Raw genomic sequence first — 25,779 nt, forward strand, 5'->3', positions numbered from 1 at the left:
TTTTTTTTTTTTTTTTTTTTGGCAAAAAGCTACTCCCTCCATCCCTTTTTTACATTCTTGTTTGTAAAATTATATGGGGATTAAGGAACTAAGTATAAAACAAATAACAATAAAACAAAACACAATGGGAAGTAAAAAACATTAAATGATGTCTTTGATTAAAACAAAAATGAAAATTAAGAACCAATCATATTCATCTAAATTTAGGCACAAGGATTGATGAAGGAGGAGTGAGAATAGGAAAGTAAGAGTGAGCATTAATTACAAAATAGAAAAAGAGGGATAATTTGGGTTTTTTGGAAAAAAATACTTACTAAAAAAGGAAAGGAGGAATGTAATTTAGGAATACCCAAAAAAGAAAGAAGGAATGTAAAAAAGGGACGGAGGGAGTACATTGTAATATTATATCTCTCTGTTCTTGTGGTCCTCACCCAAACTAAGGCCCCGTTCTTTAGAGCTGCTCTGCTCTGCTTTGCTTTGCTCTGCTGAGCCCTGCTCTACTCTGCTCAAATTAAATCTGCTCTACTCTGCTCTGCTTAAAAGAAATCTGCTTTGCTCTGCTCTGCTCTATTTTCAAATAATAATTAATAATAACAACAATAATAATTAATATTCAATAATAATTATTAATATTTGTATTGATGATAATAATTTATTATTTTGAATAATTATAATAATTATTAATATTAATAATAATTAATATTTATTAATCATAATAATAATTAGTAAAAATAATTATCAATAATAATATTTAATAATTCACACTATTAAGAATTAATATTTAATAATATTATTAATTAATAATTTGTAACGGTTATAACAATTCTTTCAAATAAATAATAATAATAATAATAATAATAATAATAACAACAACAACAACATTAATAATAATAACATTAATAATAGTATTAATAATAATGTTGAAATCTGCTCGGCTCGGCTCTGCTCTGCTCGGCTCTACTCTGCTCTGCTATTCTAAAATCTGTTCTGCTGAAATTTAATCTGCTCTGCTGTGCTGACCCCTGCTCCGCTCTGCTCTGCCCAGAAGCTCAAAAGAACAGGGCCTAACTATTACTCGTACTTTTTTTTACTCGTACTCCCTCCGTTTTTTTATATGCATCACTTTGACTATTGCACTATTCACATATTATGGTTGACTTAATTTTTTCACCTCTAAAAAATAAATAATGTTATTATATTATATATCATTAGATTCGTCATAATGTCTAGATTCATAATATAATTTTGTTGCGATTTTTACTAATACACAATTAAAAATATTTATGGTCAAAGTAGCGTCTCGGTAAATGTGCCGGTCAAACTGATGCATATAAAAAAAATAGAGGGAGTATAATTTATCTCTTATACAGATGAAGTAACCGAGTACGGAGTAAGACCCTGTTCTCTTCACCATAAAAAAAATAATATTAAGTAAAAATAATTTCAGTTCTGTAGAAATAATTTTAGTTCAGTAAAATTAAGTTCAGTACAGTAAAAAAAATTTCACTTCAGTAAAAATAAGTTCAGTTCAGTAAAATTCAGTTTTCTTAAAGAAGAATTATAATAGAAAATCAGTAAAAGTAATTTAAGTTCAGCAAAAATAATTTAAATTCATTAAATATAATTTTGTTTCAGTAAAAATAATTTCAGTTCAGCAAAAATAAGGTGAATAGAACGGGGCTAACTGTTACTTTAGGATTTCAAGTGTTCAACTGACTATTTTACCTGCAAGATTACAATTTTAGCCCTTTGATAAACGAACTTTGTTTCTCAAGAAACGAGAAGCCTCACTAGTGTAATCGGATTTGGATGGGTCATATAGGAATTCACTCAATTCAGGAACTAAGCTCCTCCAATACTATTTTCTTTCACCGGCGAATGGTTGCGGCAACTCTTTCTCTGCCTCTCTATCGAATTAGGTTGGCTGTCAATTTCTCTCTCTTCATCGGAATCCTAGGTACTTTCCTACTCATTCAAAATTTTACTTTTTATTTCTTTTATCTAAATTGTTTGTCCTTAATAATTTATTTTGACTGTTAGATAATTTGCTCTAATTCAGGAAATATTTCAATTTTTTTTAATGATTATAAATTTATAATCCTATTCAATATGGTACTTTTTTTTAAAGTAATTATTGGATAAATGCTGATTTATTCGAGTAATTGAGTTGTATATATACCAAATTACCAAGTATTTGTAGCTTATGAACTTTTCCTAATTTTTTTTTTAAAATTTGTGTTAATTGTAAAAATTCTGCATTTTTTTTTGTTGTTGTCATCAACTTACAAAATAAAATGTGAATTTTATTAAAACCCCACCATTTTTTAGTCTGATTTATAATTATGACATGAAGCAATCTCATTGAGTTTAAGCTAATGGAAGAATTAGAAAGGTTGAGGAGATATTTTTTCTTACGAATACTTTTATAAGTATAAAATCAAAGTGTTGTATATAATATTTATGATATTTTTCATGATATAATCTTTGAAAAGTATGTTTAGATTGTATGTTTAGTTAGCTGCTTCCGGGTCTAATGGTGTTTCATTATTAAGTGACATCTATATTAGTATTGTTTTTAGCGAGGAGAAATTGATGTATACTCCCTCTGTTTTCAAAAGTTTTCCGTGTTTTGACTTGTTTTCTGAGATATTCATCGTCGATATAGGAAGAATTTTAAGAGATGAAGGGAGTATGGTGTGGAAGTTTGTGATTATCGAGTGATTAAACATTTGATAGTTTGTGATTGGATATGAAGCTGTTTTGATTGAAGTTAAAAAATGTTAAATGTAAGATTGTGAGGTCAGCTACTATATAATTAACGATATTGAAAGTAAATTTGTAGCTTGTGGGGATGACATTGATGATAATAGAGAGAAATTGCTAGTCAATTGATAACGATTTGTGATGTTTGATTTAGGACTACAAACTTCGTCGTTGTATATTGCTTTTCACTTTGGTATGGCAACTTATGTTCTTATGGCTTTCAGGATGGAAGAAGGAAAATTCAATCTTGATGATGAATTAAGGGGGATCCTGGGAGAATTTATGGTGGGAGTTATAAAATTTGAAGAGTTAGTGGAAGCTGGCCGGACGTTTCTTGTTAGATTTCAGCAGGCACTTGAGTTTCTTCGACACCCTTCAATATTTGAATCCTCAGAGCTGGTCAAGAGCATTATTAAAGCAAATGAGACCAAGAGGGTTAGTGCATATGTAGAAGCTGGTTGCATTAATGCTTATGATAGCGCAGTGAGTGTTAGTCAGCTGAACACAAGTTTGGGCAACCTTCAGGATTATTCACTTAAAGCCAAAGGCATAATTGATGAACTTCAAATTCTTATGGATAAGGCAGGCAATGCTTTGATCATGAATGCAGATGACCAATTAGATAAGGATTCCCAGGATTCAGAACAAGAAGTAATTGCTTCCCGAAAGCTTGATGCTGCTGGATGTGCCTCCTCTATGGCAGTAATATACAGCATGGTGAAACAAGACTATACAATGCAGGAAAAGATTGTTTCTTCATTGAATCTAAAATCATCCACCGGTGAATTGGATAGCTACTGCAAGATGTGGATGTTTAAGGCCGTTTATAAATGATGATATTATACATCAAGCTTTAAGACAGGTTAGATAATTTTACTAGCTTTGGTTGTTCTTTTTTGACCTTTAATGTTTGCTAATCGAACGCCTCATTATATGTCACGCTTTTGTAATTGTTCATTCATTGTTAGGTTTATGTTTTTCTCCTGTTGAAATTATGTGGTAGCCGTAATTGTGATTGGTTTTGAGAATGTGATCATAAATAATGTATGTAGGGGGTAAAATTCTAGGTCTTAAAATGCATAGTGGGTATGAATCTACAATCTAGTCTCTGACCAAACAAATTTCAGTAAGCAGCAAACAACTTATACTCAATCCCCAAATGATGTCTTTTGCACACGATGTTAGGAAGGTGAACAAACATAGAAAATAGTGAGATTTGATTGATTAAAGGTGAATAAAAAGAAGAAAGTGGGATTTGGTTGATTGAAGGTAAATATACAAAACAAAACAATAAGGTTTGATTGATTAAAAGTGAATTAAAATAAGAAAGTAGTGGGGTTTGGTTGATTGAAGGTGAAATTAAAAAAAACAAATGTTTGTGGAGAAATTAAAAAAATTATGTAGGGCTAAGGTTTTTGGTTCAAATGGGTTTTTCACTTGGGGGAGGAGGGAATGTTTTTAATCAAATTCAGGAATTGGACATTCCTCAGGACAAGATAGAATCCATTCACCTTCTTCATTCATCTCCATTCCTTTATTCTTCTCGACCCACCAAGATGGAGGTACAAGACACTCTTCCTTAAGGTAATCGCATGATTTATTGACCAATGCGATACTCCGCTGGATTATAAGCTTAAACTGCCTCTTAACCCCATGCCAACCATTCACCACATGTAGCATAGCTTGCAAATTATGCCAATCGCCAGGATCTTTTGAGTGCTTTAGGTAATGAGATTTCCTTGTATCAATATTTAGCTCAGTGCCTAAATATACATAACCCATAAGCCTTGCTGGATAATGAGGGATTAGATCAAGTGTGTTTTTCACATGGAGTACCTTAAGATTGGGGTACAAATCAAACCTCTCCTTGAAGTGCTTATTTCCCACTTTGGGGCAACCGAATACAATGGCTGATACTGGGATCTCTGTCGTAATGTTCTCCACAATATCAAAAGCACTTAGGATTGACAAGGTTGCTCCTAAGCTGTGGCCTGTGAATAAGATGCTCAAGTCCTCATCTTTGTATTTGTCAATTAGTTGCTTAATCTTATTCAAGAGCTGTGATCTTGCACTTAGTTTTGTGAAGGGGGATTTTGGATCGTCAGATGTGTATATTGTGAGCCACCCTCTCATGACTTTGGGCAACCTGTGATCATCTTCGTTGTCGCTACCATCATCTCCATTCTCACGATGGTCTGGTGGAATAAGAAGTTGAACAAGATAATTAATCCTATGTCAAAGTTATCAAACAAAGCAATGACTTATATGATGCCATAATGCCTGTATTTTCCTTTCTTAACTGGGTCACATATATGTACTTCGTTACATTTAACGCTGAATGCTTCATGATCTTCAGTTGTATTTATCACAAATGCACAAAATCTTATATGCTCCTACACCAGTCTACATGTTTTTGTGCACCAAAACCACTTTTGAATAAATAAATTACCTTTTTTTTTTTGTTGTTGTTGCTTAAGACATAGTTTTAATGCTTTGGCTTACCTATTCTAAAATGTTTATGTAAATTGATTAAAGGAGGCTGGAGACCGTATATGGTTACTTAGAATGAGCATTTGAAAACATAGAAAAGTAACTTATGTACGGTATTATTGTGTTCTTGGTATTAGCAAGGTTAGCCATCACGAATACCGCTGATAGGTCATTATAAATACAAACAATTTCATGAATCTCTGTAAACAGTCAGACAGACAGTTGTAATCTGTCATCAATAGCTGAATCTGCATTTAGTATTATTTTGGTTAATCTCTCTGATTGTAGAAATTTTGAAGGAGTGAAAGGGAATGTGCAAAGACTTGAAAAGAAGAGTGTGACACTAGAGAAATGTGTTTCTTACCGAGAGATCCTTCCCGTAGGAGGGGCTTGGCAGACTGCAGCTTAGCTCCAAGAACGTCAATCCACTCGTAACTTCTGGTAGTTCCTCTCCACGCCACATAAATCTCTCTCCTCCCCATTTCCCTACTCACCTCATCATTAGAAACTGCAATATATCCCATCCAGTTTGACTCCCTATCCCACCTCTCACGTGACAATGACTTTAGAAGAAAGGCCTCGGGAACACTAATCCGAGCTGTGGCATAAAGGAAGCCAACGACATCATATTTATGCCCACCACCCGGAAAGGCAGTCTTGCGGAGGAGATTTGACTTTGCGTAACGGCTGCAGCCACAATAGGCAGAGTTAGGATCGTTGATGAAGGTGTCGTAGGTGACTTGGCAGAAATCACCACACCGGATGATCAGACGACGGAGATCATCATTGAGTGGGTCTAGAAGGTCTTCCCAGTTTTTGGACCCTAGAAGGTTGTGCCCAGTGGCGTATCCAGGATTTCCAAATAGTGGGTTCGGAATCAGAAAAAAAAAGGAACGCGAATACATTAATTAAATATTCAGTACATTAGTTCAAATTTCGGATTACAAATGGATTACACTTAGAAAAATGAAAAAAAAAATAATAAATTAAAAAAAAAAACCTACAAAAGCATTCTTCGAGTTTTCATACTTTGGAAGCGTATCAATACATCATCATCACTAACTCTAGCAAATAAGTCTCTCTCAAGAAAAGTGACTAAACTATCATTCAATAATTGATCGCCCATACTATTCCGCAACTTATTTTTTACATAAGTCATTGATGAAAACACTCGTTCCACACTTGCAGTCGCCACCGGAAGGATCAATGCTAGTCGTATAAGCAAGCAAACCAATTTGTAAGAATTATGCTTATTTGTTTCAACAAGCACCATAGAAAGCTCATTAATATCCTTCAAGTCTCCAAACCTTGCATCTTTGCGCATATCATCAATAAAAAATCCAAGTTCATGACGAAGTGCAGTCATTGTCATATCATTAGTTGGAAATTCATTGGGATATAGCTCAGCAAGTCTCATCAACTTTTGCTTATCAAATGCCGCAAATGAATTGACCGGATTTAAGCATGATATACAAATAAGCAACTCCATATTTTCCTCATCAAATCTATTATTGAGCTCTTGGAGTTGTAAATCAATGACACTTATAAACATTTCTACCCGAAATCGGTGGAGATTAGAAACTTTGGCAAAGAAGCGTTTCGATCTTCCACGAGGAACATACATATCATCCATAGCAGGTACTTCCACATTATACTTATCACAAAAAGAAATTACAAGATGTAAAAAGTCTTCCCACCCATGGTCCCTCATATTTTGCAATCGCTCCTTAGTTAATGTTACAAATGCCATGGCATTAACAATATCTTGGTCCCCTCTTTGCAAAGCTTGGCACAGTTTATCAGTTTGGCCAAATATTTCAGACATCAAATGTATCATGAAAACAAATTCAAATGATTCAAATGTAGACATAATAGTGATAGCCTTCACACGATCATCCTTATAAATCTTATTTGATCCAACCTTCTCAAGAACTTTAACAATAGTAGAATACAATGAGGTAACATTTGAAACTCATTTGCAAACTGAAATCAAACAACAATCATACAATAAATTAACTACATCAAACAATCATCAATTTATCAATTATAAACCCCACAAATTATATTTATCAAACAATCATCAATTTATCAATTATAAACCCCACAAATTATATTTATCAAACAATCATCAATTTATCAATTATAAACCCCACAAATTATATTTATCAAACAATCATCAATTTATCAATTATAAACCCCAACAATCTAAGTATTCAATATTTCAATCAATAAATCAATTATAATTTATAAACACCACAAATTTACAATCTAATTAAATGAATTAACATTTAAGTATTGAACTATATAGAATTGTACTTGTAGAATACCTAAAAAAAAGTAGAATTGTAGAAATGTAGAATACCTTACTCAGTTGCCTCGCTGCCGTCGCTGGAGTCGCTGCCTCGCTGGGCTGTTGCCGACTTGCCGCCTGTTGGGAAGGTGGTGGAGCCGTGGGTGGAGGAGGAGGAGCCGTAAGTGGTGTCGGCGTGCTGGAGAGGAGTGGTGGAGCCGTGGAGGTGAGGAGACGAGGAGAGCTGGAGAGGCAGAGAGGTGAGTTAGGGTTTTCGAATTTGGGGGAAATAATTTGGGAGTGAATCAGTGAATGACTGAACTGCTGAATAAAAAAAAATTACAGAATAAAAAAAAAAAAGGGTTATGGCAGGGTTCGAACCCGTGCCTTCTTAATAAGAGGGGAAGTAAAGGCGCGCAAGGCAAAACACCACTAGGCTGCACATTGTTTTGTTAATATTTAGTGTAAAGATATTGTATTTAACCTTTTTTCGTTTTTTTTTTTTTAAAAAAAAAAACTTTTAATTTTTTTTCAAAAATTCAGTGGGTTCAATGAACCCACTTGAACCCAACCTGTATCCGCCCCTGGTTGTGCCATGTTGGGCCACATTCTGAAAGTCCTAGTTCTTGTTCGGCCATAGGAAATGGCTGAGAGGGGAAGGGGTGGCTCTGCTGGTGGATGGGGAGACTTTGGGGAGAGAAGGTGGTGGGGGTGTTATATGTTAATGATGAGTATGGAGTTGTTTATGATGATAAATATTGTTGACCTGTTCCCTGTTGACTAGTGAATATATTAGCTATGGTACCCTGTTTTCTAAAAAGAAAGTCATGAGTAAAATTATGCTATAAACTATATGTCAGTGATAATATAATCTATAATCTGAACATTTCTTTTTGACGTTGTATTGCCACTGCATGCAATATATGGAGTACGATATATATAAAAAAAGTATTTGTTTATAATACTTTCTAGTTTCTACTGTAAAACTTTAGTGTGTGCTTGTATAAAATTAATTACAAGTAGCAATAAACAAGAAGATGATGAACATAGATAATCCAGCTACCACCAAAAGACTGAGATTGTTTTTGCAATGGTAAAATCATTTTTGATTTTGGTTTATTTTGCTTTATTAGTTTAAGTTGATTTGGCCATTCTTTGAGTGTCCAGATGTGGTATAACTGTATAAGTAGAAAAGTTTAGATACTTTGGCTTATGGAGTTAATAGTACGGTCTTATGAATTTTTTTTTTTTTTAAAAAAAGGTAAGAGTACTATCACAGTATGAGTATCAGACCATCAGTTGTAAGTTTGATTTGCAACTCAAAATGTGTCTGGTGCATAACTCGCACAAGTGACCAAAAGAAGTGCCCAGCTCAATAACCAATTAGTTTTACATCTCACGACGAGTTTGTTGAAATCAATCCCTTTAGTCCTTTACTAAACCCAAACCGTGTCAAATACTGCTCTTTTTCTGTTGCTAGAAAAAGATCTCTTCCCTCCCAGTTTCTAACATGATGAATATGAGGTTTGGAAGGCTGCAGGTACCATGGATCCTCTAATTTTCAATCAGGTTGCCTGTAGGTCGTTATGTGCCTTGAGATGTAAAGTATATGAACAAGATGTAGTGAACTCCTAGGTCTCGCAGTGTTACCTGCAGGTATTATGTGCCGTGAGATGTATAGTACTACGTATATGAATATGAAGAGTGAAAGGGTCCACTCCGAAACCAAGAGGGTATTAACAGTTGAGTCCTCTCTGAACTGCTGGAGGATAATCTCCCAACTTCAAGACAGGAAGCATTTTAGCAGAAACCTTTCCTACAATCCAGAAAAATTGGGAGATTAATATACTGTGGTCATGTTTGGGAGAAAGCTTATTGGGGGTATATTAGCTTATTTGACTAACTTTAGCTGATTGACTAGTCAAACAAGCTAATACAAGTGTTTGGTAGTAAGCTTATTAAAATAGCTTATTCCACTAAATAAGCTCTTTTTGAAAAAGCTCATTTTAGGAGCTTTTTCAATTAGCTTATTCATTAATTATTGTGAAATGACACTTATAACCTCATTTAATTTAAAATCCTATCTAAACTACCTACCCCACAATTAGCTTATTGGTCATTTCACATACTCAATCACCTTTAAGCTATCAACTATTTACCAAACACTTTTATAAAATCAGTTAATACAATAAGTTAGTCAAATCAGTTAATAAAATCAGTTAGTCAAAATCAGCTAACACAATCAGTTTCAGCTTTCAGCTTTCAGCTTTCTCCCAAACAGTGCCACATATATATATATATATATATATATATATATATATATATATATATATATATATATATATATATATATATATATATATATATATATCTTTTTTCATTAAGAACATACAAAGTTAGTTTCTTCCCCTTCTACCTCCCCCACCTTTTCCCAACCAAAGTAATACCACCAAATAAACAAGGATATGGCTAAGTGATGACTATAAAAGTTCCTGTTTCTTCTTCGTATCCCCTTTAGCACACCACCTGGGCAACAATGCTGACATTGTATCCAACCTCTCAAAATGTGAGTTGATCACCATTCTCCATGTCTCTCAGTAACTAAAGTGGCAAAATACCATTGACGCCTTTCAAAACCATCTTTAAACACGAGGATGGGGATATGTGATTTGATTAGTTCCTCACGTCTTCACCAGAGGCTTGACTGCAAATTAATCACATGTAACAAAATATAGAATTTATCTTTGCTCAACATTTTAATTGTTCAAAATTTTGGTTTATTTAATACACCTGCATGTACAAGGATTGCGTTGACAAGGGCAACAATGGACTAACATTTCATTTCATATATACTCCGTATATTCTTCATAGATGTATACAACTTCATGGTTTTGTGGGTCGTCCACAACTCCACATTCAACAAGGTTGCCGTCTCTTTGACTTGCTCGCCTAAAGCATTAATGTCATTTTCATCAAAAACTTTGCTTATCCACATTATCTTTTACTTTATCAATTGATTAATCAACATCATATATTATGACCAATAAGTGTTTGAATCAGAGTTGAAAACACAACTGTACGTGTTAGAAGAACTTTCTCCAATTGGAGCCCGACACAACCCAAATTCAGATTAAATCAGAGTTTAGTAGACTCTAAATTACTGAATATGCTTAGCATAATTAAAAAAAAAAAAAATGATCAAAAACTATGATACACGCTGAGATTTGGATACAATAACCGTTCACAAAAACAAGTCATCAATATTTTAATTAATCTCCAATCAAAGCAAGAAAAATGAAGTAGCCAAACAGCACAAGTTAAACACTACATTGCACCACCAAATCTCACTTTGAAAACATTTTATTCACGAAAAACCCCCAATTAGATTTGGTTAATCATATTCAGGAACAGGGATTTCCTCAGGACCAGCCAAAACCCATTCTCCTTGCTCATTCAACACCATTCCTTTATTCTTCTCAACCCACCAAGATGGAGGCACAAGACACTCCTCCTTAAGGTAATCACATGATTTATTAACCAAAGCGATACTCCGTTGAACCACGAGCCGGAAGTCTTCCTTAAACCCTTGCCAACCATTCACAATATGTAACATAGCTTGCAAGTTATGCCAATCACCAACATGTCTTGAGGCTTTAAGGAATGGTGATTTCCTTGAATCAATCTCTAGCTCGATTCCTATGTGTACGTATCCCATTAGCCTTGCAGGATAAAGTGGGATTGTATCGATCACATTTCTAACATGAAGGATCTTGAGGTTAGGGTGCACGTCAACTCTCTCCTTGAACCGCTTGTTGCCTACTTTAGGGCAGCCAAAAATGATGGCTGAGACCGGAATTTCCCTTGTTATATTCTCAGCAATGTCGAAAGCACTTAGAACTGATAAGGTTGCTCCTAGGCTATGACCTGTGAATATGATGCTAAGGTCTTCATCTTTGTACTGCTCTACTAGTTGTTTGATCTTGTTTAGGAGTTGTGCTCTTGCACTAAGTTTTGTGAAGGGGGATTTTGGATCGTTGGATGTATACATTGTAAGCCAACCCTGCATAACTTTGGGCTTCCTATGTAGACCTTCATCATCGTCATTCTCATCATCTCCGTTCTCATCATCTCCATTCTCATGGTGGTCTGTTGAAAAACTAAAAGAATTAGAAATAATGTATCATATATAACTTGACATATAGGTAAATAAATGACAAAAAATGTATATTAGTCTTCCTAGGGTGAGTATATATATTGCTATTTACCAACTCGGATAAATGGGATAGACAATTTGAGAGTGGGGAGAAAAGATAAGGTGATCCCTACCCTCGCTTTAAGTGACCTTAATTATATCAATAGGCTAGGCGGCTAGCTAACAATACACTTGGTTGGTGACTATATTGCTAAGTACCTTTTTTATTATAATGCAAAAAACCTTTATGAAACTTTAAATATAGTATGTTCCTCATTGAGTGCTAGATGGCTATATGCTCCTTAACTAAACAAAAGAAATATATTTAGTGGCACTTTTAGTGTGGTGTTACATGCTATCCACTTACAAATGTACATCATAATCTCAAGGGATTTTCCTTTGTCTTTCTCCTCCCCGATTCTTAAAGTGTCTAAGCTAATCTCGACCTATGAGGAATTCCAACTCGGTAGGAAATTAATTATCCAACGTAGTTGTTTTTCTTCTTATATATGGTAGCGTTTAAAATGATAAGAAGTTGGATATACTTGTATATAAGACACTATTTCTTCTTCTTTTTTTTTCACTTTTTTTTTTTTTTTTTTAACAAGACACTATTTCACAAGCACCTTATAGATGTAATGTTATTCTGAATATCATTTCAAAATAGCTGCTAAAAAAATTATTTTAATTTTACCAATCTAATCTTAAGAAATTCAGACTATTTAAATAGCTGGTCCTATAAAGCATTTCATTTAACCATCTCGTTTGTACGAGTGCTTTTTCAACCAAAACAGACAAATTTTACCAACATTTCAGCACAATTTAACCACTTGATAAATTTCATTTCGCATTTAGAAGGAAAATATCTTGTCTTGTGGATATTATAAATGATTGAAAAGATATTTTATATTTGTATGATTCTTCAAAAACGTGAGTAGTAGCAACTAGCAGCCATGGCATGATAATGACCCAAACTAACAGGTAAAAAAGTACCAATGAGGTAGGCCAACGCCAATGATATTTCATGATGCTATTGTTTTTTTTTTTTTTTTTCTCATTTCAAAAAGAACTCTCATTAGATTTGTATCATGCTATTAATTTATAGTTATTCTAATACTTCCTTCACTTCAATACTTCCTTTTTAAGGTCTGATCGATTATGTTCAAATAATATTAGGTGAAAGAACACAGTATCATTAGAACTTTTCACTTTCCGTATAATTTTCTTTAATTACCACTTATTGTAATTGAAATTGTCATCTCTTTGCCTTTTCTCTATCACTAAAATTAATTAAAGCTATCTTTGAAAATTTAAACATAGATAAGTATAAAACAAAAACATTTTTATAATTCACCAATCAAAAATATCATGAAATACCTTGTTTTCTATTTGTCTTTGTCTATGCCAGATAATATAGACACACTCTAGCTAGCACTCTAGCAAATTAGCCATCATTCTTTAAGGACAAATATAGAATTCAAGACTGTAATTAAAACCCATAATAGGAAAAATTATAGTCAAAAGAAGCCGTTGCCAGGTTATTAAGGTGACAACAATAATTTACTGATTCAAAAATAATAAATTTTTTATGGTCGTCATAATAATTCAATATGAGTAAATTACACCTACTAATTAAAGACACTTTTTTTTTTATTGACTTTTGTATTTTTGTTCAATTTGTATACCCAATGTAAATGCTAAAATGAAATTCCTTAAAAAAAATAAAGAAAAACATAATTATGATCACAATTCTCTTACCATGACATCCTTCAGCGAGCAAAGACTTAGCAGACTGTAGTTTAGCACCAAGAACATTAATCCACTCATAATTTCTTGTAGTCCCTCTCCATGCTACACATATTTCTCTTCTTCCCATCTCTCTACTCACCTCATCATTCGATACCGCGATATAGCCAATCCAGTTAGACTCCCTATCCCACCTCTCCCGCGACATAGACTTGAATAGGAACGCCTCAGGAACACTAACACGAGCCGTGGCATACAAAAACCCTACGACATCGTACTTGTTTGAGCCACCAGGGAAGGCGGTTTTTGTAAGGAGGTCTGACTTGGCATAGCGACTGCTACCACAGTAGGCGGAGTTAGGGTCGTTGATGAAGGTATCGTAGGTGACTTGACAAAAGTCGCCGCATTGGATGATCAGACGACGGAGTTCATCGTTGAGTGGGTCTAGAAGACCGTCCCAGTTATGGGACCCTAATAGGTTGTGCCACGTGGGACCCTCGTCCGAGAGTCCTAGCTCTTGTTGGTCTTGTGAACCCATTGGTTTGAGAGGATGTGGTAGTAGTGGTGGTGTTGGTGTTATTGATGATTGATAGTTGGACTAGTATTTTTTGAGAGATAAAATATGATTTTGGTTGACTTAGCTTGAGAATATTCTTTCACTTTGTTTTCAAAAATAAACATTACTCGTATTATATAGTTTTTTAAATTAGTGAAATCCTGCAATTTTTACAATATAGTGCTCTGGCTTTAAGCCTCTTAACTGTAGTTTATAATAATGAAAATGTGGAAATTATCTAAGGTTATGTTGTAAATGCTAAAAAAAAAAAAACGTTGACTGGAAATAGGCATTTGTTGTGTTGAAAATTTGCCTGTTCATTCCATGCCAGATTGTTTTACTTATAATTTAATTCAAATTACTTAATTAATTAAGTAATATGAATGCTTCGTTCCTTATATTGTACTATCTTCGGCTTTTAAAATTCCAATAATTTGCAATGTACAAACTAAAAGGTACATAATAATTACCTAGGATGCAGGATCATACCATACGTTAAACAACATTTCAACTTATTTTGGGTCAATAGTGTTAAGAGATATTAAGAGGTATATCTTGGTGTTATCATATCATACTTATGCAAGAGTCTTCAATATCATCTTCTGTAATTATTAATGTATCTTTTGATTCATGCACATACTTGTAAACAAGCATTTATTTAGTAAATCATAGAGACTGAATTAGGTTTACAGCTTACACCGTTGTAACCTTATATATAGTTGTACCATCTCACTGATATTTAAGCTTTCTTATGACTGCTGTCAAATAAAAATTGATTAAGTCTAAATTAGGAAGCATACTTACGCTTATTCTGTAACAAGCTATGCTTTACATGGCTCAACTCATTTCTCTTCTTGCCCCGTTCTAGAAACGACAAATTGTTCTCGAGCTTGAAAGGTTTATAGAGTTACATACTTGACTTTGGTTCAGTAAATTAGAAAAATTGGCAAAAAAATTACTAATGCGCGCTAGTAAAACTGGGCCTGTAGTATTGTTCACAAGCTATTAGCCAATTCATTTAATTGAGACGAGAACATACTACCAGGTGCAGATTTATAGGATTGATTATGGAAGATGCCTAAGAATGAATAATGAGTCAAGTAACAATGAATATAATTTTGATCATAACTCAAAAGCAAATTAGATCACCTTATTTACCAGCCATAGGGACATAGGGTTAGTACAGAACATGTATTCATATTGTTTCTGAAGTAGATGTTACACTGGAAGGAGATATACATTGGGCATACGTGAAAAGAATACAAGCATCAAACTATCAGACAACACTATGTTGTTTTTTTTTACCTTTCTTAAGAACAGATGCTAAGCTGACGACTTTACCAGGTTAAGGCGATCCATCATGGTCAAAGGGACTAGGAGCTGGAGGCGGAGGCTTTGGTTTTGGAATGTAAGGATGTGAAGGAGCGCCATGCTGAATAGGTCCATGTTTTACAGAAGCCTTGGAACGACTTGGGCTTGGATCAACAGGGCGATAGTCTTCCAAGCTCACGTCACCATCTGAAATTCCCTGAGCAAAATTGAAACGGTATCTGATTTCCTGCAAAACAGAGAAGTACATATGTTATTTGTGATTACAAGATTAACAACTGAAAGAACAAGAAACAGCTGCTCAACCAGTAATAAGACAGGTAACAAAGCGTTATACCAAAGAAGTTGTTACCTTCAGATTTCTACTTGCTGTCATTGTCATTGTATTGCTATCGAAAACCACTCCTGAAAAGTTGATATGTTACCATAATGATGAATATAAAAAGGCTCATGCGAGAGAGAGAGAGAGGGAGGGGGGGGGGGGGGTACTAGCTTGCAAGATGTTTCCAATTCTGGTGCTATTTAAAATGCCAATTGTTGTTGTAATTTTGCAGCCAAAGACTCCTTTGGCTTGAAATTAGAGTCGAGGTAACTTAGTTTTGGTGTCATGATTTGGAAATTCTACTCTGGTGTTTGCAAATTCAAGGCTAGCAAACCAAGTGCATCATCAAAAGATTGGTGCACTTTATTTTAGTGAAGAAATATTTTACCAGATTATTGTCCAGTACTCTAGTTATCACACAAATGCAGGTTCTGAGACCAACACAAGGAATACATGCAATTAGTAGCTAAATTATCAGAGATGAAAGTTACAGCATATAAACTATATAGGACTCTAGGAGGAACTCAAACACATACAAGTAACATACACGAATTAGTGTTAAACTGCTTTCGAGTGCCCAACATATTAGTGTTAAAACGAATTAGTGTTAAACTGTTAAATGGAAGGAACAGAAGAGAAGAGAGGGAGGAGGAAACTTTCTCTTGTTTGGGTAAAAGATTGGGGGAAGGAAGGGAAAGAAGAGGGAAGGGTCTATTTTTACTCTCTTTAATAAGCATAATTCCTCCAAAAATGGAGAGAAATGGAGCTCATCTTTCCTCTCCCTTTATTTTCACTCCCTTTTCTCCTCTTTCCCTACCCTACCCTTCCTTTCCTTCATTCCTTCTTTGCTATCCAAACAAGCATTAGCCATTGTTCAAGGGCTTTTAGTGAACCCTCTAAAGTGAGCACTCTTGTTGTATATGGGAGTATGAGTTCGTAGGAGAGACTCAAGATGTAATGGAGTTGGTCCATTATAGTGGGAAGTTTGAGTCAAAATCTCTTAGGATCGAGGTTTTTCATTAGTTATTGAGCGCAGGATGTAAATTTTCTCATGCATTATTTTTCTTCCTAGCTTTTAAGTTCCTTTCAATTCCGCTAATTTGGCCATCAAGTTCCATACTAAAGTTCACCCCCTTTCTTATACTATTGCATACGCAATAATGAATTACATATCCTTTTAAGAGTTGTTGCCCAACACATGAATGTAGGTATCAAACCACAAGTTTATTCAAAGGAACTACAATTTGCCTCAGGTTCCGACTACAAATTACATCCATGAGTTAGTCATTTATTTGGATGCAAAGTGATTTAAAAAGGTAGAGGACCACTTTTATCAATGTCTACGACACAAACAACTGAATTTTCAACTAAAAGGAAAATCAAGGATCTTTTACCAAAACAGCTAGTTTGACAAAAGTATTTACCAAAACGGCTAATTATAAAATTTAATTCCCAAACTAGCTAAATTTATTAATTTGAAAGGATATTTTTTTGGTTCTCTTTCTTTCTTTCTTTCTTTTTTTTTTTTTTAAATTTTTTTTTTGGATTTATTTTTAATTCCTTAAAGATTTTTTTAAGTTGGAAAATCTTACACAAAACTACGAATAACGTAAACAGACTCGCAGAACCCTAATTTCGATTAAAAAAAAAATTAGAAACCCTAATTTTTCCATCTTGATCATATCAATCACAAAAATTTGGAATTTCAAGTAGTATTGTTCTATCAGGACTACCGCAAATTTATACGACGATAAGAGAATTTAAGGTATTGTTCATCTCAAGTTAAAAAAAAAGGTATTGTTCATCTTTTTCATGTCTGTTAATTGTGTACTCTTAATTAATGTCAGCTAATATGAATATTTTTTTTAACTTAGGCTCCAACTTTGTGGCACGTGAGATTGAACAATTAGCGAATGCTCAATTTTCTATAACTGTGGCAGCAATAGTAACACATATCAACTTGAGGTTTAACTTTCAGATAAGTTACAAGAAAGCTTGGTTAGGAAAACAAAAGGCTATAAAGAACTTGTTTGGTGATTGGGATGAATCATACAAGATTCTCCCTCAATGGATGAATGAGGTTGTAAGATCGAGCAAATCCTGGAACAGTAGTACTTTGGAGAAAAGAGGCTATAACTATAAGAAACAACTACGAAGTAATTCTTTTCGAATAAACCCAAAAAAAAAAAAAATCATAAAGTGAACCGAATTGGAGTGAACCCAACCGGTTCAAAGGAAAAAAAAATAATAATAATATCCTTTCAAATCAATAAATTTAGCTAGTTTGGGATTAAATTTTATAATTAGTCGTTTTGGTAAATACTTTTGTCAAATTAGCCATTTTGGTAAAAGATCCGAAAATCAATACCAAGTTAATCAAAGAACGTAGACTACTAACAAGGAATGAAGTTCCCATACCTACATCAAAGAATGATTATTTACAACAATTTAAACAATTTACACAAAGTTTTCATTGTGATGATGATAGAGCAAAATCTAGTGCTTCAAATGGACAAACAGAGGGCATATTATGATGTTTCATCTCCAAATCTCGTTATCATGCAAAATATGAAGTAAAAGTAGTTACCATAAACTAATATAAATCGATTAACTATACCATTAGAGAAGTTGAATGCCATTAGTAGAACTCCAACAAGCCATAGTGCTAGGCAGAAGCCATAAACTTGCATTTTGAGTTTTCTGCATTAGAAGATCAAAATAATTATACAATGGGAATGCAACTACAAAATCATATATATATAAATTAAAAAAGAAAAATCTTGATAGCGCGAAGCAACTAATACAATTTAAAGTACAACAATTGGCGTCCTCCTTTAGTTTCTAGCTTTCAACAACCCTTATAATTACAAGCTTAGCATATTCTCTGTTTTTCATTTGATGATTAAAAATCATTATGATGAAAGTTAATACCAAGGGGTTTAGCCGTTTAGCACTTTAGCCTACTACACCTAAAAATGCGGAAATATTCATGAAAGTATGAAACCTAAGTTAATACACCACCTAACTAATTCAATACAATACAGTCCTATTTAGATAGAAAACTAACATAGTACTCCCTCCGTCCCTAAATTACATTCCTCTTTCTCTTTATTATGTGAGGAATAAATGCTAGAAAGAGGAATGTAATTTAGGGACGGAGGGAGTAACATTTTGTGAATACACAGAACGGAATATCAATTTTTTATAATGTATACTTATAATCTTATACTTTTGTATAAGTAAAGATGTTATTCAAGTTTTAAATGTGTATTAGGATGTAAAAATTAGTAAATCATCCCATGTGGCAACGTTTGGAAAATGGAGGAAGTACATATGATTTTCACCGGAATGCATCTAAAACCCAATCAAAACCAGTTGAATACAACATCAATGGTTATGAAATTACACTACTCCGTATATTAAAACTCCATCACAAAACAATTATTACACCAAATTACCGCAATTCAATAATTAACCATAAGTTCCCTTCAGAAAAAAAAAAAAAAAAAAAAAAAAATCATTAATCATAAGTATTAAAAGCAAACAAACCTAAGCCATATTCAAAGAAAAAAAAAACATTCAGTTCCCTGATTCCAATTACTTGTATAATTTATGATTAAAGTGTCTGTTTATTAAATGGCTAAAACTTTGACCATCATTAATACTCGTATAATTAAGTGGGGTATTATTAGATTCGTATAGTAGTAGGAACCGGAGAAGTAGTATTGTACTCTATACAAATGGTAAACTTACCTCTAACCGACAAAAATACAGCAAAAATCTGGCCAGTGCGAGCTGATGCGCGCTAATCCGGTAGAAGTTGGAAGTAGTTAGCTGATGGGCATAGTGGGTGGATAATAAGAGAGGGAATATAGTATGTATTATAACCAATTTGGTTTTATGCTTGGGAAATCTCTTATGGAAGCAATCTAATAGAATGGTAAAAATTGGCATTGAATAGAAGCACAATTATTTGGAGTAGCCCATGCTATTTATTGCTGTGTGAAAGTGACACACGTCTAGGCTTGCACACCTTTCTTTTTCTTCTGTATCGTGGATTCGTGGTTTGGGACTAGTGCAAATTACAGATGTTGTCGTGTTTCTATGTTTTCTAGACACCATGCAATGCCCTATTCAGTTCTTCTTTGGATTCTTTTCCTTGTTTCTTCCATGTACATGTAAGTATTATTTTTTAATCAAAATGCTCGTATTTCAATTTTTAAGTAACAACTTTTTGTTTTTACTAAAATCAAAAATAATTTAAGATGCTTTTCAAATTATAACTTACTGTATAAGAATTTTTTTCGAGAATAAATATTAACTCTGTAGTCCGTACTTGTACATTGTTAGTATTCGTGCGATACTGCGATCCATGATTTGTAATTTATATTAAATTTTTGTCTATTTTTTAAAAACATTATTGATACAAATTGTATGACTATCGTCTATCATTACGCCTGATCTACTATGGACTCCGCCCGTACTTGTACATTGTAAGGACTTAATATGGAAGATGCCTAAGAATGATTAATGAGTCAAGTAATAATAGTTTTGATCATAAGCAAATTAGAATATTATATAACCTGAGCTACCATCCATAGTGTTATTATAGAAAATATTTTCACATTGTTTCTGAAATACTAGTAGATGTTACACTTGAAGGAGATATACATTGGGAGCATCCGTGGAAACAAAAGAATGCAGCTAAGCTGACGACTTTCAAAGGTTATGGCGATCCATCATGGTCCAGAGGGAATAGGAGCAGGTGGCGAAGGCTTTGGTTTTGGAATGTAAGGATGTGAAGGAGAGCCATGCTCAATAGGTCCATGATCTATTGTAGCCTGACTTGGGCTCGGATCAACAGGGCCATAGTCTTCTAGCCTCACATCACCATTTGAATTTCCGCGAGCAAAGTTGAAACTGAGTCTGTTTTCCTGCAAAACAAGGAAGCACAGGCTTATGTTAAACTGAAAAGAGCAAGAAATGGCTTATCAACCTGTAAGAAAACACAGGTAACAATGCTGGAATACCAAAGAGATTGTTACCTTCAGATATCTACTTCTTTTCGTTGCTGTCATTGTGTTGCTTTCATCTACATATCTACTTCTTTTTGTTGCTGTCATTGTGTTGCTTTCATCTACCATTACGCCTGTAAAGCTGATATAATGATGAATATAATACAGAAACAGGGTATAATTGGTTGAAGTTATCAGAATTAACAATTGGTGTAGTAATATTATGTATTTTTGGGGTGGAAATGACTAATAGCATGGTATTTCCATTTCTGTGGTGGAAGTACAGCTATGGCTTGTTGTTAAAATTCTGCAGTCAACACGCCGTTCTATGGCTTGAAATCAAAGTCAAGGTAACTAAGCTTTGGTGTCATGACTTGCAAATTCCGCTTTTGTGCTGTGATTTTTTAAAAATAAGGCTAGCAAACCAAATGCACCAGTATATCAGATCAGTGCATCATCAGAAAGACTGGTGCACTTTATATTCTGGTGACTAGGTGAACCAAAAAGCCCTAGCACATACTTAGGGCAATTGTCTAAGGGCATTGAGTGACCCTTGTATTGGAATGAAAACTTGAGAGAAATTCTTGTCATGAAGGGGAGCTTGAGTTCGTAGGAGAGAATTAAAGGTGTAAGGGAGTTGTTGGTATCCAAAATCTCCTGGTCGAGGTTTTTCCATTAGCTATCATGCTTAGGATATTTTCCTAGTGAAGTTTCTCTTGCACTATTTTCTACCCATCATTTATGTTCCTTTCAATTCTACAAACAAGTTCCATACCATAGTTCACCCCATTTAAGTATCAAAACATAAACCTATTCAAAGGAACTGTAATTTATGATGCCTTGAGAACCGACTAATTATATCCACTAGATAGCCATTTACAACATGCAAATTGATTAAGGCATATATAGGACCATTCTTATCAATGTCGTCTATGACACAAACTAGAGCAGGAATTCAGTGATAATCAAATGAATTTTTAATTGAAAAAAAAAAAACAATACCAAATCGCACAACAAACATAGACTACTTCCCCCATTTCATTATTAAGTGCCCGTTTCTCATATTTCACGGGTTCATGCAAATGAAGGAAGTATATAAAGCAAGTGTGAAGTACATTGAAGATAAAAATATACTCCGTAGCATATAATATTTTGTTTTCTAATGGAGACAATAATGAAAAACATGTGTGAATTACATTTGACTGATTTGAGCACCAATATAGTGCGAGTATGTTTAAAGGTATAAAGTGGAGGTATGTAGGTATTTTTTTTTTTTGACATGAAACAAAAATGGAAATAGGAAAACAGACATATAATAATGGGAGAGAGGGAGTAGCAAGTAGTTACCAGAAACAAGTATAGATCGATTAAGTAAACCACTTGAGGAGTGGAATGTCATTAGTAGAACTCCAACAAGCCATAGTGCTAGGCAGAAGCCATTAATTTGCATTTTGAGTTTTCTGCGTTAAAAGATAAAAAAATTATTAAAAATGGGAGTGCAAATACAAATCATTTATTGAACAAAATCAGAATTACAATTGGCTTCATCCTCAAGGTTCTAGCTTTCCACAATCCTGATAATTTTATTTTTTTTTGAAAGAAAAGCCTGATAATTAATTACATGCATTTTTTTATTTTTTATTTTTTTTTTTTACAGTTGATGATTAAATATGGAGTATCCATTATGAATTTATGATGAAAGTAACGTAGCACGTTAATACCAAGGGATTCAGCCTACTACACCTAAAATTACGGAAATTTTCATGAAAACTAAGTTTAATACACCACCTAACAAATTCATTCAATTCAAAACAGTACAATACGGTTTTTTTTTGTTTATTTTTTTTGAATAGATACGATTTGTTTTGATAGGAACAATAAATGAGGTCTAATTAATAGCAGTAACATTAAAGAAATCCGCAATACATTAGCAATAACCAAATTGATTCAATAATTAAACAAAGCTCAAAATCTCACATAAGTTTAGAAAGAAAATGCATATTTGATTCAATTATCAGTTATACTTTTCGTATTAGAAAAAAAAAGGCACATAATCAGAAAGAAAAAGCTCATAATTCTTATTTAAATTTTGACAATCATACTTTTGTTTTCTAACAACATAGTTTAGTTATAATATTTCATAATCTTAGTACTAAGTCTTATTGATTCGAACTCGTGACCTTTGTGTCACGCTGACTCTTGATACCATGTTAAACGACCAACTCAACCAAAAACTTAAATTAATGGTTGAGGTCCAGGAATATGTTTTATACTCTATCAATTGGAACCAATAAAGCCTAAACTTACTGCACTAAATAAAAACCCATGATATATATATGATGATTACATAAAGAAACTAACTTACCTCAGAAGCTGCTTCAATGGAGAAGAGTGTGTGTGTGTGTGTGAGAGAGAGAGAGAGAGAGAGAGAGAGGAGGATTTTGTTTATGTTGTTGGCAAAAGAGCAGTTAAATGGGTTGGAGGACTTGGAGGCCCATTAAAAGCCATGACTCCCCCTGTTATAAATACGTCAGTTCCGTCCAATAGATAAAAGGGCACGTCTTTGCCCATCTTTATGATTCACTAACTTTGTTTATCAATTTTGCCATCTCGTCTTTTTTATTGTCCTACAAGATGACTCATGACTCAGAGTAAAGACGTACACCTGTTATTATCACTGTGTTGGTGTGGTCTGGCCACGGTTCGTAGCTTATTTTATCTCTGTTGAAATAGTTCTTTTATTTTTTTGTGCCTTAACATCGTTTATTGGACGTTAGTATTTATTGCAAGGTGGTTGGCGGCTTTGATTTAGCTTGTAACTTTGTAAGACTGAAGGTACTCAATGAAGCTGTAACAATGTTACCTTTACATGGATTTGTGACTTTGTGAGCTATGTAATTCAATTTTGAGTAAGTACAGTTGTGTGGTGCTTATGATCCGGGTCTAACCGAGTCGATCTCGAATAACTTGCAACTTGATCCGTGTTAGTAAAATTCTCTATTTAGTGTAACATCTCTTCATTCTCTTTAATTTTGTCATTGGAGAAATACACATATGATGATACGAGTACATAAATAATGTTAATTTATTAATTATTAATGTAAAAAAATTATCTTTATCAAAATGTTTTAATTTGTATTAAATATATAGTATTACATAAAGGAATTCGAGCTTCTTACGAGCTTTCAAGTCAAGTAATTAATGAGTTACTCGACTCGACTCATTAACATTTCGAGTCAATTTCGAGCTCGAGTCGTCGAATTTCGATTGAGTGTTGACCAAGACCAATATGAGTAGCTAGCGAGTTGTCTCCTCTCATAAGCACCCTTAGTAGGGATGAGTTTTATTGAACTTCAAATTTTTTTTTTTGGCTGGTAATGCACGTGCACCAGTCACCAGTGTGCACTAACGTGGCTCTGGTGCTATGTGTGGCTATGCTTGGTGTAAAGCTAGTGAGAAGACTAAGCTAGGCTTTTTTTTTTAACAAAGAGATCAACGAAAGAGACAACAAGCAAACTAAAAACGAAAACTAAGCAGCTGACAAGTTCGTGCTAAACAAGCTAGGAAATGGGCATAAGCCACTGAGGATCTTGAAGCCTTCCGGATGCCACAGGCTGAGAACAAGATAGAGTATGGCGAATATCTTGTAGAAGCCAGGCCACCGATATGTCACCCACATGGTTATCCAAAATCAATTGAGGAACTGAACCACATTCTGTAATAATGCAAATGTTACACAAGCCCCAATCCATAGCATGCCGAAGACCCAATAAGCAAGCCCAAAGGTCAAATTAAGTAGCAGAATTACAAAATCCCGCCTGAGCCCCACCTCCAAGAAACTGAGGAGAAGAGTCATTATAAAAGAACCAACCTGCCCTTGAGCGGCGATCAGAAGGATCCCAAGCCCCATCCACAATAAGATAAGTATTATAAGAAGTTGCAAGGGAATTTCTGCCAATCATAGAAAGAGAAGCGATAGAAAAATCCGAAGGGGGAGAAGGATACCAGAAAGAAGAAAGAACACGAGCTTCTAAACTCCGCTCTTTCCAATCCAAAGCAAGGGAGTAAATAGAGGCTGGAGAATAGACCTCCGAACGAAACCGGAGATTATTCTTAGTCAACCAAATGGCCCATAATAGACCAAAGATACAATCCAGACTACCCTAATTCTTAAGAGTCCCAAACTGAGAAATTAACTTGGAAAGCCAGACCTTAAACGGTTGAGCCAAAGCTAAAGGTAACGGATTAGGCCAAGGATGACAATCCCAAACCTGTTGAATAAATGGACAATCTCTGAATAGTGAGAACATGTTTTTTCATATTAACGACAAAAGCCACACATCCTAACCACCGGGATCCCTTTTACATGGAGCAAGGAAGTCGTAGGAAGCGCATTATGAAGCAGTTTCCACGTAAACAGCTTCCATTTGGGAAGAATTGGAAAGCTCCATAAACTCTTCTACCAAGCAGTAGATATGCTAGTCAAAGAAGATGAATTCAAAGGCAATTAACTTATTAGGAAGGCATAAGTCGATTTGTTGAAAATGAACCATCCCATGTGAATTTCCAGTAGACATAGTCATCAATCAGCTTCCTAGGTCTCTCTAAACCTAAAATAGAAGCTGCTGTCTTGGGAGGAAAAAGCCTATGTGTAGGGAATAATTTCAAGCATCCCAAACTTGAACCCCACTGTGATAAAGCATTTAATCATGGTGGCGTCCAAAGGGAAGAAAGGTAGAGCAAAAGAGTCGCCAACAAGTTTTAGGAACTTGTAAACCGTTCACGGGACCGCTAACTCCATAGTGGTTTGGAACCATGACTGTATATTCAGGGATGAAGGTACGAATCTAACCTAAAAGAGATTGAACCCCGCCCTAAAAATAGGCCTCTACTTTATTCTGCTCGTATTCATGTGCGCTTTTTGACTAGCATTCAATCATTAGGTTAACCCTAAACCTATTTAATCTAGGTTGGTTGAATATTAATGCACAAACAAAACTATTATTGGTGATCACTTAAATTAAAATCATATTAGCCTAAACAAAATAATTAATTATCTTATTAAGCGTGATTTCA

The 25,779-nt window shown here is 34.2% G+C and overlaps 6 protein-coding genes across 6 annotated transcripts; 1 reads left to right on the forward strand and 5 right to left on the reverse strand.

Annotated features, from left to right (window-relative positions):
- Positions 1-1,825: 1,825 nt before the first annotated feature.
- Positions 1,826-15,509, forward strand: LOC145621028 (uncharacterized). Its single transcript, XM_081675764.1, has 3 exons — positions 1,826-1,957; positions 2,988-3,625; positions 15,382-15,509. Exon 2 carries the CDS (start codon positions 2,989-2,991, stop codon positions 3,595-3,597), a length of 609 nt encoding a protein of 202 aa, XP_081531890.1. The 5' UTR covers positions 1,826-1,957; position 2,988; the 3' UTR covers positions 3,598-3,625; positions 15,382-15,509.
- LOC145621030 (phospholipase A1-IIdelta-like) lies at positions 3,640-7,221 on the reverse strand. The gene is made up of 2 exons (XM_081675766.1): positions 5,546-7,221; positions 3,640-4,961 (listed from the first exon to the last, which is right to left on the reverse strand). Exons 1-2 carry the CDS (start codon positions 6,156-6,158, stop codon positions 4,222-4,224), a joined length of 1,353 nt encoding a protein of 450 aa, XP_081531892.1. The 5' UTR covers positions 6,159-7,221; the 3' UTR covers positions 3,640-4,221.
- Positions 6,254-7,123, reverse strand: LOC145619792 (uncharacterized). Its single transcript, XM_081674484.1, has one exon. The coding sequence runs from the start codon at positions 7,121-7,123 to the stop codon at positions 6,254-6,256; it is 870 nt and encodes a 289-aa protein (XP_081530610.1).
- LOC145620963 (phospholipase A1-IIdelta-like) lies at positions 10,784-14,090 on the reverse strand. Its single transcript, XM_081675704.1, has 2 exons — positions 13,494-14,090; positions 10,784-11,689 (listed from the first exon to the last, which is right to left on the reverse strand). The coding sequence occupies exons 1-2, from the start codon at positions 14,017-14,019 to the stop codon at positions 10,935-10,937; spliced, it is 1,281 nt and encodes a 426-aa protein (XP_081531830.1). The 5' UTR covers positions 14,020-14,090; the 3' UTR covers positions 10,784-10,934.
- LOC145621029 (uncharacterized) lies at positions 15,220-19,565 on the reverse strand. Its single transcript, XM_081675765.1, has 4 exons — positions 19,442-19,565; positions 18,306-18,388; positions 15,719-15,771; positions 15,220-15,595 (listed from the first exon to the last, which is right to left on the reverse strand). Exons 2-4 carry the CDS (start codon positions 18,376-18,378, stop codon positions 15,383-15,385), a joined length of 339 nt encoding a protein of 112 aa, XP_081531891.1. The 5' UTR covers positions 18,379-18,388; positions 19,442-19,565; the 3' UTR covers positions 15,220-15,382.
- A 697-nt stretch (positions 19,566-20,262) lies between these two features.
- On the reverse strand, positions 20,263-23,119 carry LOC145621560 (uncharacterized). Its single transcript, XM_081676289.1, has 4 exons — positions 23,069-23,119; positions 22,051-22,163; positions 20,734-20,837; positions 20,263-20,622 (listed from the first exon to the last, which is right to left on the reverse strand). The coding sequence occupies exons 2-4, from the start codon at positions 22,151-22,153 to the stop codon at positions 20,428-20,430; spliced, it is 402 nt and encodes a 133-aa protein (XP_081532415.1). The 5' UTR covers positions 22,154-22,163; positions 23,069-23,119; the 3' UTR covers positions 20,263-20,427.
- Positions 23,120-25,779: the final 2,660 nt, after the last annotated feature.

Source organism: Chenopodium album, chromosome 27 (genome assembly GCF_948465745.1).
Source record: "Chenopodium album chromosome 27, dcCheAlbu1.1, whole genome shotgun sequence".
Taxonomy (NCBI): domain Eukaryota; kingdom Viridiplantae; phylum Streptophyta; class Magnoliopsida; order Caryophyllales; family Amaranthaceae; genus Chenopodium; species Chenopodium album.